The sequence below is a fragment of the Callithrix jacchus genome, chromosome 15 (genome assembly GCF_049354715.1).
Source record: "Callithrix jacchus isolate 240 chromosome 15, calJac240_pri, whole genome shotgun sequence".
Lineage (NCBI taxonomy): Eukaryota > Metazoa > Chordata > Mammalia > Primates > Cebidae > Callithrix > Callithrix jacchus.
This window is the reverse complement of record NC_133516.1, coordinates 66,656,988-66,669,883: the sequence shown is the minus strand read 5'-3', so window position 1 is coordinate 66,669,883 and position 12,896 is coordinate 66,656,988. Positions and strand designations below refer to the sequence as shown.

Genomic DNA, 12,896 nt, shown 5'->3' with positions numbered 1-12,896 from the left:
GTGTATGCTAGCTGTGTGGAAGGAGATATCTGCTGTTAATTCATGTGGAACTTGGCTGGATTCTTGACTCACCTTTCATGTGAAATGAGAAATACAAGAAGTAGTGTTAGTGCCCACCAAATAAAAGAGCTCATCTGCATCCATAACTACATGTCATCCAAAGTGCTGCTCCACAGGCATTTTGGTAATTCTTAATTCTGCAAAGCTGGGGGATTGCAGCTGACACTATTAAATCAGCTGAACAGGACAGATGGCAGTGTCGGCTGGCTGTCTCAGATGTTCCCATCAAGTGTTCCCATAGATTTTAGGTAAAACTGGGAATGATCCTAGTTTTATACTCCCCCAACCTCCAATTTAACTATAAAACATCAAATATAAACTTACCACCTACTGCTGATATTCTCTTGAGGTCTGCAGTGAGATGAAGAAGTGCCTCTGGAATCTGATGGGCTTACCGCCTCCAAATGGGACATAGAGGAATGAGATGGGGAGAATTTTTTGTGAGGGGAAGATGGGGTTCGGGCTGAGGATCCCTGCACACCATGGGCACCAGTGTCAGAAAGAGAGTTACTGCTGCCTTGCCCAGCTCCTGCAGACTTGCTTTTGCTTTGTGCAGAGTCACCTCCCCCACCAGCAGAATTTTCCTTAGCTTCTTGTTTCCGTTTTCGGTATTCCAGCAAGGATACCTAGAAAGGAAAAAAGAAATGGTACTCTAGCTGGATATCATTAGTGGATCACTAGCAACAAGGAAAGATGGAACCATAGTAAACCACTAGCCAAGTCATTCAAACAAAGCAAACACCGATCCTGACAACGTTTTTTTTAGATGTGACAGAGATCTGAGCAGGGCTACATATTTAAGACATTCGGAAACTAATAAGAGGAAGAGAATAAACTAGGAGGCAAATTTTTGAAGAATGATGTTGGGCAATTAGATCACCACCTTTTTTCTGTCTTCAGGAACCTGTGAGGTTACCATTACACAGTAACAGAAGCGTGCTATCATAGTTATTTGGAACAATGGGAGTACCCAGAAAAGGGAGAACTGGAAGCTTATATAGTTTGAAAAGCCTCCTATGTGATTCTAACGGCTGTTCTGTACTCCTTGGGAATCCCTAGAGTTAGCTGAGAGAGAGAGAAAGAAGGAGGGAAAAGGGGAGAGAGAGAGATGGAGAAAAGAGATGGAGAGAGAAAGAAAACAACAAAAAACAAACAAAAGAACACCAATGTTCCAGGGTACTTAGATATGATCAATTTTTCAAGACATAAATAGAAATTTATTATTGTTTGTCTTACACATAGATGTAATTAATGTAGAAAGAGAGGAAATTATTTCTAGTTTATACTTTAAAATTTTTTTTAAAAGATAGGGGTTTCTTCATGTTGGTCAGGCTGGTCTCGAACTCCCGACCTCAGGTGATCCAACCACCTCGGCCTCCCAAAGTGCTGATATTACAGGCGTGAGCCACTGCGCCCGGCTTCTAGTTTATACTTTCAGCAAGCTAGCTCTAGAAGAGTACTTGATAACTTTCCCCTTCACCTCCCTAATACTTACTCATTCTTTCCTGGCAGCGGATCCCCCACCCCCACCTGACCCTGCCCACCACAATCCCTGCCCTGCCTAGTATACCACCTCTTTGCTGTTCTGGCACACTGGTTATACACTCTGTAGAACCTATTACACAGTGTCTTGATTGCTCCCTGACTAAACTATAAGTTCTAGGAGGGCAAAGGTTAATTTTATTTGGCTTTTTATCTTTAACACCCAGCACAGAATTTGGCATAGGCTTAAATTTATGCTTAAAGGGGCCCAAAAAATTTCAGAAGTGTTTCTGAAATAACACATCATGATTTCTATGACTTTTGCACATAGTAAATATTATAAAACTAGAAACCCAAAGATTGTTTTCATGTTTGTTTCTAGCAGTCAATGTTGTTCATGCAACAGTCTTTGAAACCAATTACTATCTTATTCCAAATTATCTGCCAACATTTCCTCCTCCTTCTGTCCCCTTCGGGCTCTCATTTTGCTGTCCAAATATAACAAAAATATAAATTGTAAGACAGTTTTGCATATGCATTTTCTATACATAATTTTGGAAAGTTAATAAATTCTGGTAATGAATATCATTGTAATGAAAATATAAAAAACCCCCAGGTTTTATTTTAATGAGGATACTACAGATGTTTGCCATTACATGGGATTGTCCCCTACACAGGACATTCAGCATCCCTGGTCCTGCTCAGTAAATGCAAGTCACTGTGACAATTCAAAACACTCCTACACATTCTCAAACACCCCTGGTTGAGAACCACTTATGCAAAAGCTTTGTGACTTCTAGATCAGGTGTTACTTACAAGTGGAGTCCTAACCCATTAGCAAGCTCTCTATGGCCTGGCCCGGCCCAGCCCAGCACTCTCTGCACTTTCCTCCTGACTATCTTAGTCTTCCACCATAGGACAACATCCAACTGTTTGCAGCACACGGCATGCCAGCTGCCTACCCAATGGAGTGCCACCTATTTACCTGATCTACTCCCTCTGCAGTAACATCACCTCACCGGCATTTGTTGGTTGGCTGACTCCTATTGTTTGAGATTCAGCTAAATCAGTAACCTGCCACCTCTCACTCCAGCCTTCTCTCTCAAGCTGGGTAGTATCCTGGCCCTTCCATTTACTATCTGTGTGACCACTGCCTTAGCTTCCTCTTGTGCAAAATGGAAAACTGCCTATCTTATCGGATTACTGTGAGTATAAAACACATTTAAAGAGCTTAACACAGTGCCTAGAACTTGGGATACACTAAGTAATAGGTAAACTTTCTTTTTCACTGCTCTATACTCACAATTGCCTAGCAAGTATATGGGACATATAGGCGTTTACATTTGCTGAATATTTACAACATTCATCAAATTGTACTAAAATAGTCTGTCTTTCACTGGATATGGCAGAGGCTATGTCTCACTTGTCTGAAAGCAGTGTGGAACACACAGCATAAACTTAGTGAATATCTACTGAATTAATTGGTTACCATTCTTGAAAAGTTCACCAATATAACATGAAACACTTACTTTTTTCCTCTGTGGTGGGTTCTGGGGGGCAGATGGGACTCCTTCACAGGCCCTTTCACCACCAGGTGATAAGGATCCACGAGAGAGGTCTTTCATTAAGCCATGTTCATATCTGCTGGAAAATCCTTCTGCAGGGGAACAATATCCCCCATCCAAATGTAAAGGCTTCCTATCCCCTACTAGAGGAGACCCTCGATACAGTCCATCTGCTCGAGGCATAGCGTTCAAAGGGGAGTAGGCATACATCAAATTGAATTCTGTCCGAAATGCCTGGTCTGAGTTTCTCATGAGGGTCTGATGTCCATCTCCACTTCTGCTTGGGAAACCAGTCTCAGAAGTGGGTCCAATGGAAGGAGCCAGGTCAGAATGACCTGAGTTGAGCAGGGAAGGTCTATCAGCACAGCTGTTAGTGTTGGAGTCAAGGTATCCTACTTTTGCCAAATCCAGGTCTTTTCGGTGACAAAGCTGAAAGAATAAAAATCAACGGAGACATGGGGTAGGGGAGAAAGGAAAAAGTCAAAGGGCAGAAAGGAGGGAAAGAAGGACATAGGTGAATAGGGAAAGATAAGAGGGATAGAAGTAGAGCGATAAAGCCATTATATTCTGTAAAAGTCCCATGTATCAACAGTGTACATTGGCCAGAGGACTAAAGAATCCCGGCCTTTCCCAAATTGCTTTCAAGTCTTTCTGGATGGGAAATACTGGGAAAGTTAGAATTAGGTAATTGGCTAAATGTGACTATTTTGCCTGCTTAGTCTTTCATCAGGTTGCTGAAGTCACCTTGTATTACACTAAGGGACAAGTCGTATAATTAGAAATTTACCTTTGCCCCATGCACACTACAAAGATGAGACTGGTGTCTTAAGATAACTGGCATCTGGGTTTATTCATTTCTAAATTAATATTGATGGAAGGTGGGGGGAGGGAAAAAGGTGGAGGAAAGGAGAAGGTAAGTATTTAAGTTACTGGTTCAGTAAAGGAGGATGGCATTAAAGACATCAACCAACCAGTTCTTGACTCACTTTCACTGTTAAAGAAGGTTATGTTTCTCAGACAACTTTCTGGCCACTCAATTCTTCTTTCTTTATCCTCTAATGTATGTCAGTATACCACAAAACCACTAATGCTCATCACTGCAGATTCTGAAATGCTGAAATGTACCAAAAATAAACCCCCCGCTACGATTTGGTTATCATAACCTCCAAACTTCCAATAAATACTAGGTCAACTACAGCTAACCGTCTACAAAGAATGGTACCAGAAAACCAGATACCATACCATATCAGTCTCCAAATTATGCTATCTTAGAGTCTTTAACAACTGGAAGAGACAGCATTACTTTTCTGACAAGCTAGAGTCAAAACACCAAGAAAATCTCTAGTATATTAGTGGAATACAACCTTTTTCAGTTTCACATTGACCTATAAACTACTACTGATTCAGAATTTGGTAAATTGTCACTGAATTATGCCCTAATTTTTTATTGGAAGGTGGTGGGGTTAAAGTTCAGTTGAGTATTTCTGAGACTCAAACTTTCTCTTCAAGAGAAAAAAGGTCCCATGTATTAATAGATTCAGAGTTAATCGTTACCACACCCAAAAACTTATAATAAAAACATTAGCACTAAAATCTGAATCTGACATATTCACAGCAGCAGGGTTTGTGAGAAAAGCATTCTACTGATATACTAAGAGGTAACACTTGTACAGCAACCATATCCTAGCCATTGCAGAATGGTGACCTGTGACACAAAGCCAGGGACTCACTTGGTTTCCATGTGTACCCAGTAAGGAGCTACAGAGAAAATGTAGAAAAGCTGAAAGAATAACTTTCCCTTCCTAAAGAAGCTGCTCAATCTATCAACCAAAGGCCAAAACATCTGGTTTACAGAGCTGTCAGATTAACCCTAGAACAAGGCATAAGTCAACACCCAACTCAAAAACAGGCTTACAAACTTTTGACTCAACGTTCCTTATTTATTAACAGACCTTATTCATTAGCCTTTCTTTAACAAGGCTCCACATACCAGCATCTTGACTTCTAGATTCTATTCTTTAACAGAACTTCAGCCACCCCCTCCCCCAAAACAATAAAAACCAACCCACCACACACACACACACACACACACACACACACACACACACACACACACAGCAACTTCATTTTCCTCCATCTACATTGACAGTCCTGTGTAGTCACAGTCACACAGGAAGACTCATTCAACTTATGGTGACTGAGCAGCCGCCCTCCAGCCCATCACCCCACTCACTCAGATCCCCGGCCCTCCCCATACTCTCAGGAACACATTCATGAACACTCACTCTCAGCCTCCAAGTGTGATTGAGATGGTGTGATAACTACCTCGGGTGACAGGGACTCGGGCCTATGCGCAGGGGAACTCTCAGGGGAGGATATGTTCTAGAGGAGGGAAAAGCATCTTGTTATTCATCTACTCGAAGTCAAGAAGCAAAACAAAACAAACAAAAAATAAGAGCAAGCATAGATGTTAGCCACAACTTTTTTGCGGGGGTGGGAGGAGTTCTGAATAAGAATGCATAGGGGAAATGTTTAACTGCAGAACTCATCTCAATGGACAGAATGACTTGTTGAAATGCTTCCTGGTGTCTTTGAAAGCATTTAAGGATAAACTGGTTATAATGTTTCATGCTATAAGTAAACATCTCAAGCACATTCAAGAAGGAGTTAGATTGGTGAAGTTTTAGTGTTATACTTCTTTGTAATTTAGATGAGAGTTTAGCAACCTTTAGTATTTGTTATTGAGGGGGCACCCTACCCCTTATTCCTCATTAGATGGACCTTATTCCTTTACCCAATGTCTCTTCTGCTTGTCACATTTCTTTATTCTCTTACATGCCTCAGGCCCCCACCCCTGCTATTCAGGGGGAGATGTTAGTGTGTTGGGGGCTGACATGGTTAGGGAGATGACCAGTTCCTCTTGAATGACAGTTACAGGAAATGTGACTGATGGAATCCCTAGCTCACAGGCTAGAGATGGTTCTTCGCATAGTCTAATTAGACCTGAGCACCCCTATTAATCTTCTTTTGTAAAATCCAGTGTACTTTTGGCAACACAACAGACAAACAATGTATATGTATACTTAAGTCCCTGCATCCTACAGAGGACTCTACCTTGGGACTTTCAGCTGAGGCAGCACTCCCATAACAGAGACTGAGTAGTGAGTGCTTAATGGAAAGATGTAAATGGGAACATGTATGGAAAGTGATGGTGGTAGTGTGACAAGGACGCAAGGGTGCTAGGGCTGACGTAAGGAAAGGGTGCCTAATGTGGATAACTGTGGTCTAGGTGGTAGGCATATGCTGAGGTAGTGGGAAATTGAGGCTGCTTCAGCAAAGCAGGGTTTTGGCTATGAATTTTCCTTGGCATGGAAAGTGGGTGGTACACATCTATGTGTGAAATGGCAAGTAGAGTATGGCTCTCAGGGCAAGAAAAGAAGGGGAGAATTATCCTGGTGGAAAGGAGAGGCTAACTAAGCTTGCCCTCCCAGTGTTGTTTTCACTCATCTTTCTAGATGCTTTCCCCTCCTGAAGATCTTGTTCTCTTCTACCACTTATCTTCTTCCCTTAGCACTTAAAACTTCTTACCATTTTCCCGAATGCTATTACCCTTTTCAAAAATATCCTTCCCCAAACTAAGTTGATAAGGTGGCTTTTTTTTTTTTTGAACAGTCTTGCTCTGTTGCCCAGGCTGGAATGTAGCGGCGTAATATTGGCTCACTGCAACCTCTCAGGCTCAAGGCTCAAGCAATTCCCGTGCCTTGGCCTCTCGAGTAGCTGGGATTACGGGTGTGTCCCACTGCACCTGGCCTAAGCTGGATTTTTAATTAATTTATTTTTAGAGACAGGATCTCACTGTTGCCCAGGGTGGCATGTAGCGACACAATAATGGCTCACTGCAGCCTTCAACTCCTGGTCTTAAGTGATTTTCCTGCTTTAGCCTCCCAAATAGCTGGGAGTACAGGTGTATGCCACCACACCTGGCTAATTTTTGTATTTTATTTTTGGAGAAATGTGTCTCACTATGTTACCCAGGATGGTCTCAAAATCCTGGCCTCAAGCAATCCTCCTGCCTCAGCCTCTCAAAGCACTGTGATTCCAGGTGTGAGATCAGCCTAAGCTAGCTTTATATATGACACCTTTTTGATATGTCACAATGTGTCAGGCCTTTGATACAAAAAAGACTCCCCACCTCTCTGTACTACAACACAGAAAAGAGTATGGCCATTAAAATGGTGATTAGAATGGGTTAGGATGGTTAAAATCTGTTCTATCATTGATGAAAAAGGTTGTATTTCCTTAGTGAAATTGCAAGTGGAACCATGCCTTGGACCTTTTACTATTTACTATTTTCCTTCCCTCCTGATATTTTAACATTATGCTTGGACTGTATCATTGAAATGATTATCAATTTAAAAAAATGACCTTATATTTACAGTATTTAATAGTTATCCCAAATACTACAAGGGATAAGGAATGCACTGAGTACTGAATCTGCTTGTTTTGGAAAGTGACTTACCTTCTAATTTTCATAATTCCACATTTATAATAAAACCTGTATTGGTAAAATATGAAACTCTATTCCTAAAATCTTATGTCCTCCAGGGAGAATTCCTCTATGATACCTTACTATAAAGCTCTAGGTGCAACTGCAAAGTCAACTGCAAGTAGACAAAGTAAAGTTAGAAAGGCCTGAATCAGCTGCTTTATTATCTGGCTGAAAGAATGTCATAAAGAATCTGGTAAAGAGTAATTTCCCTGGAAAACTCATTATGTAACCAGGAGGTGTTTTCCCTCACCCAGAAAGAGGTCTGCTCCAAAAGTAGAGGTTTAGAGTAATATAGAGTATGGTTTTGCTTTCAGTGTTGCTAGCTCTCCCTTTCTGATTTACTCATACAAAAATCCAAGTATTATGAATCCTCACATTTCCAAAAGCTCAGTAGGAAAGATAAGATTGGTTAGAACCTTCACCTTTCTCAAAAAACACATCTGGAGAAGTGTAAGCAAGGGGGCAGAGTGTGTTTAGTGGTCAGAACAGGTTTTTCTTGGAAGAAACAGTGTCCATTTTAATTACAAATCAAAGTAACATGAAATAGATGAAGTGTTTTAAAAAAGTATAAATGGATTGTATTCAAACCTGCTGTCACCCAAACCTGAACACTAAATTGATTCAAAATTACTTTTTGAAACAGGTGAGACAGACATTTCTAACTTAATCCAACAGTGAAGGTAATACATTTGTCTCATGAATACGTGTTGCTAGCCTTGTTTACTTCTCATTCCTAAGACGTTACAACAAAGAGGGAAAGTAACCTGGAGTGGAAAAAATCCGCATTCACCATAAGCCATACTCCAATGTTTTCTAAATCTCTGTTCACTAAGGTCACAATGAAAATACCTAACAACCTGGGAAAGACACTTCACTTATTTAAAGGCCTAGAAACAAAGACCACAATCAATCAATATCACCTGTGCTCTCAGGTGGGTGTTACTAACAAGTACTACAGGCAGCTAGAGTCCTGTTTTGACCAAAGTATACAGTAAAGATAAAGATGGAGACCTAGCATGCTTACTACCTAAAATTATGGAGACTGATGGATTGCATGTAAAAGATACAAGAATGGGATTTGTGGTAGCACTGTGCCTATTCTAGGAAGTACAGGGGCTGCCAAGGTGAGAGGCTACCAGTTAATAGGCCACAATGACCCTGAGATTTCCCATTCTCTTGCTGAGATGGGGAAGGAAGATAGTAAAGAAACATCTGGAAAGGTATTGTATTTGAAATGAGAAGGTATAAATGATGATTTTCATATCCAGCACTCCCGACAACCGAACCCAAATCACCTCAAACTGCAGAGGAGTGTTGCAGCGACTAGCAGTAGTAAGAGATGTGACTGGTGAAAACATGAGGCTGTATCCATTTCGACACTCCTCTTCTCCTGGGTGTGATGAACCAGGTGTGGCCAGGTGGGGGCTCTTTGAGCCTGAATTGGGAGGGGGTGGTGTGACTGGAGACAGAGGCCGAAGTAATTTGGTGACATTCTGCTCCATCAGATAGCGAGACTTCCATTTCTTTAATGGGCTCAACAAGTCTGTGAAACACAAAGCTTGGATGAGAGTTTGAAACCACAGATTAATGGAAGGCTTTAAAGTAAAGCCATTAATCTGCAATCTACAATGGCTCTTAACTGTTTTCTGCCTCATCCCATTAAGTTATCTCCTCCAATCAAACCAAAATCCCAAAGAAACTCTTTAATTACCACACTTAAAATAATTCCGAAATATTCTATCTCCCAAACTCTAGATAAATCTAACAACTCTAGTGACTGATCCCTAAAGCTAATTTAATTTCTACCAGTGTAAAATATAAATTTCTTTTATTTATTTATTTATGTATGAGATGGAGTCTTGCTCTCTCACCAAGGCTGGAGTGCAGCGGCGTGATCTTCTCGGCCCACTGCAACCTTTGCCTCCTAGGTTCAAGCAATTCTCCTGAGTAGCTGGGATTACAGGCACACACCACCATATCCGACTAATTTTTGAATTTTTAGTAGAGATGGGGTTTGGCCATGGTGGCCAGGCTGGTCTTGAACTCCTGACTTCAGGTGATCCGGCTGCCTTGGCCTCCCAAATTCCTTGGATTAAAGGCATAAGCCACTACTAAATTTATTTCATACTGTGTTTCTGAAAATCTTCAGTCTCTGTTACTCTGTCAAAGTTACCCTCTACTAAACTGTTATATCACCAACTAAACGTACTGGGATGCTAAATCCAAACTCCTTTCACCATTTCTTATATATTTGTGTCCCTTTTCAGTAGCTCTTTCTATAAAGTTCTTATATGATTCCCTGATCTGTATCTAGCTCCTTTTCTACCTACAGAGTGTGAAATGATTTCTAGAAAAACTTCTTTGAACCATTAAAAAATTAGGTTCATACTCTTTTTGACTAGAGTAATCCTATTTTCTGTAATTCTTAGATCCACTTAAAAAGCACGTTACTACACTAAATATTTTAGTGACCATTCAGGCCAAAGCACCTTTCTCACTTGAGTCTCAGAATAAAAATACAGTTTTATTTATTTCCAGTTAAAAAGATTTATTTATTTAATACCTACTGATTACTGAACTAGGTATGAAGGGAAAAATGGTCATCATACATTCTATTTTCAAGAGGCTTAAAATCTGTAAGAAACAGATAGTGGGCCAAGTGTGGTGGCTCACACCTGTAATCCCAGCACTTTGGGAGGCTGAGGCAGGCAGATCACTTGAGGCCAGGAGTTTGAGACCAGCTTGGCCAATAATGGCAAACCCTGTCTCTACTACACACAAAAAATTAGCCAGGCGTAGTGGTGCATGCCTGTAGTTCCAGCTACTTAGCAGGTGGAAGCACAAGAATCACTTGAACCCAGGAGGCAGAGGTTGCAGTGAGCTGAGACTATGCCACTGCACTCCAGCCTGAGTGACAGAGGGAGGAAACTTCTCAAGAACAACAACGACAATGACAAAAAAAAAAAGAAATAGACAACATAGTAGTATGATCAAAAAAAATTATCAGGCTGGGCACAGTGGCTAACGCCTACAACCCCAGCACTTTGGGAGGCTGACAGGTGTATCATGAGGTCAAGAGATTGAGACCATCCTGGCCAACATGGTGAAACCCCGTCTCTACTAAAAATACAAAAATTAGCTGGGCGTGGTGGTGGGCGCCTGTAGTCTCAGCTACTCAGGAGGCTGAGGCAGGAGAATCACTTGAATCCGGGAGGTGGAAGCTGCAGTGAGCTGAGATTGTGCCACTGCACTCCAGCCTGGGCAACAGAGTGAGGCTCCCTCTCAAAAAAGAGGGTGATCATATTGCTATGCATTAGTTTAAAAAATGCTATATTTTCCAAATGATTATTATATACCAGGGACTATGCCATGTGCTTTATTGTGAAATATCTAATTTTAACAACTCTATAAATCAAGCACTATTATCATCATCCCCATATTAAGGGTGAGAAATTTGATAGGTGGAGAGATACACAACAGGTAATCTATCTACATTCTTTTTTCCTCGAGACAGACTCTTGTTCTGTTGCTCAGGCTGCAGTGCACTGGCATGGTCTTAGCTCACTGCATCCTCTGCCTCCCAGGTTCAAGCAATTCTCCCACCTCAGCCTCCCAAGTAGCTGGAATTATAGGAACCTGGCACCATGCCTGGCTAATTTTTATATTTTTAGTAGAGACAGGGTTTCACCATGTTGGCTTAGCTGGTCTTGAATTCCTGACCTCAAGTGATTCACCCACCTGGGCCTTCTAAAGTGCTGGGATTATAGACTTAGGCCATCGTATCTGGCCCCATCTAGCTATAATACTCTTAATCAATAGGTTAAAGTTTATCCCCAAGACTTGGTGGATGGAAGGAGTGACATTTATTCCTGGGCTTCAAGGAAAATATTTGGGTCAGGAAGATTAATCTGGAAGCAATAGGCAGTATGAGACTGGTAACCAGGAAACCATCTGGAGTTAATACAGTAGTTATCAAAAGAGTTATGAGGGACTAAACTAGGGTAGGAGATGTCTGGATGAAGAAAGAAGAGTAAATGCAAAAAAATACTGAAGATGTATATTTTTTCCTTTCTGATCTCTCAGAATTTTTAATATGCCTAGGCTGGAAGTATATTTTCATTTTTCTTTTGTTCCAGATACTAAATTTTCTTTCCTCCTTTTAAAAAGTGTCTAGATATAAAACGCAAACAAACATGTAATTCATGGCTTATATTCAGAGTAACTTTATATATTTAATATTTCAAGGGTCTTAAAAAATGGAATCTTTCAGACAATCTCTGTACTGCTAGGTCCAACACTGTAACTACTAAAGTCAGTTACGTTATGACATTAGTTGTAGAAAAAAGTTGAAGATATACGTGAAACCTGTCACCTGCAAATCAATGTACATGGCATTTATTCAACATACATATACTGAGTACTTATTATGCTACTGTATTCAAGAAGAGATCTAATGTCTTCCCTTAAGAAGTTTAAAGGCCAAAGAAGGGCATTTGCCTACTTTTTCTTTTCCCTGCATATAGTTTCCAAATTTTAGGTGGTCAAATCTATCTATCCTTTATTATCATTTTTAACCTTTGCTCAAAAAAATGACCAAGGTTATACAAACATATACACAACTGGAAAATCATATCCACAAATAAACACATGCTAATATCCTAGCAAATTTTTATCCAGACATTGCTTCACTGACTCTTGCCTTACCCACACTACTCAATATTTTCACTCAAAAATACACGGCTAAGACTTTTTTAAGACAATGAATAGAAATCTACAGTTCAGGTTTAATGGCTGCATATTAGTATTATCAAAATTTAACCAATTTAAGTATTTTTCACTTTTTGCTATTAGAACAAATGGCTACACGTAGGATCATTAAATCAAAAGAATATCTACATATGTGTACTAACTTTATATTTAGTCCTGTGAGAACTGCCAGCTCATGTTCTTTAGCCTGCATTCTATTAGGGTGTTGGGGCCTTTTTCTTCATCTGCAAGGGTCTTTAAATATTAAGAATGTTGACCCTTTGTCAATAAAATTACAAATGTATTTTTTCAGTTTACTGACTGCCTTTCAATTTTATTTACAAATCTTTATTTACATGTTTTGTTTCTATTTAGTCAAATGGACCATTTTATTTTCTGCCTCTGATATGTTTTTGTTAATCCACCCTGAGATTGTAAAAATGTCAGCCTATTTTCCTTTTATCTCCATATTTAATTTTAATTTTAAAAAGCCG

At 40.2% G+C, this 12,896-nt stretch overlaps 1 protein-coding gene across 50 annotated transcripts in view; it reads right to left on the bottom strand.

Moving 5' to 3' along the window:
* Positions 1-12,896, bottom strand: part of SETD5 (SET domain containing 5) — an 80,923-nt gene that overhangs the window by 4,189 nt on the left and 63,838 nt on the right. For 25 of the 50 annotated variants that reach the window (XM_078351555.1, XM_078351563.1, XM_035276180.3 and 22 more), the window contains 4 exons: positions 8,952-9,199; positions 5,433-5,489; positions 3,072-3,536; positions 385-686 (listed from right to left, as the gene is read on the bottom strand). In XM_078351555.1, coding sequence (XP_078207681.1) covers positions 385-686; positions 3,072-3,536; positions 5,433-5,489; positions 8,952-9,199 — 1,072 coding nt within the window. The remainder of the gene's footprint in view (positions 1-384; positions 687-3,071; positions 3,537-5,432; positions 5,490-8,951; positions 9,200-12,896) is intronic. The other 25 variants (XM_078351571.1, XM_078351579.1, XM_035276190.3 and 22 more) reach the window with 1 other exon arrangement.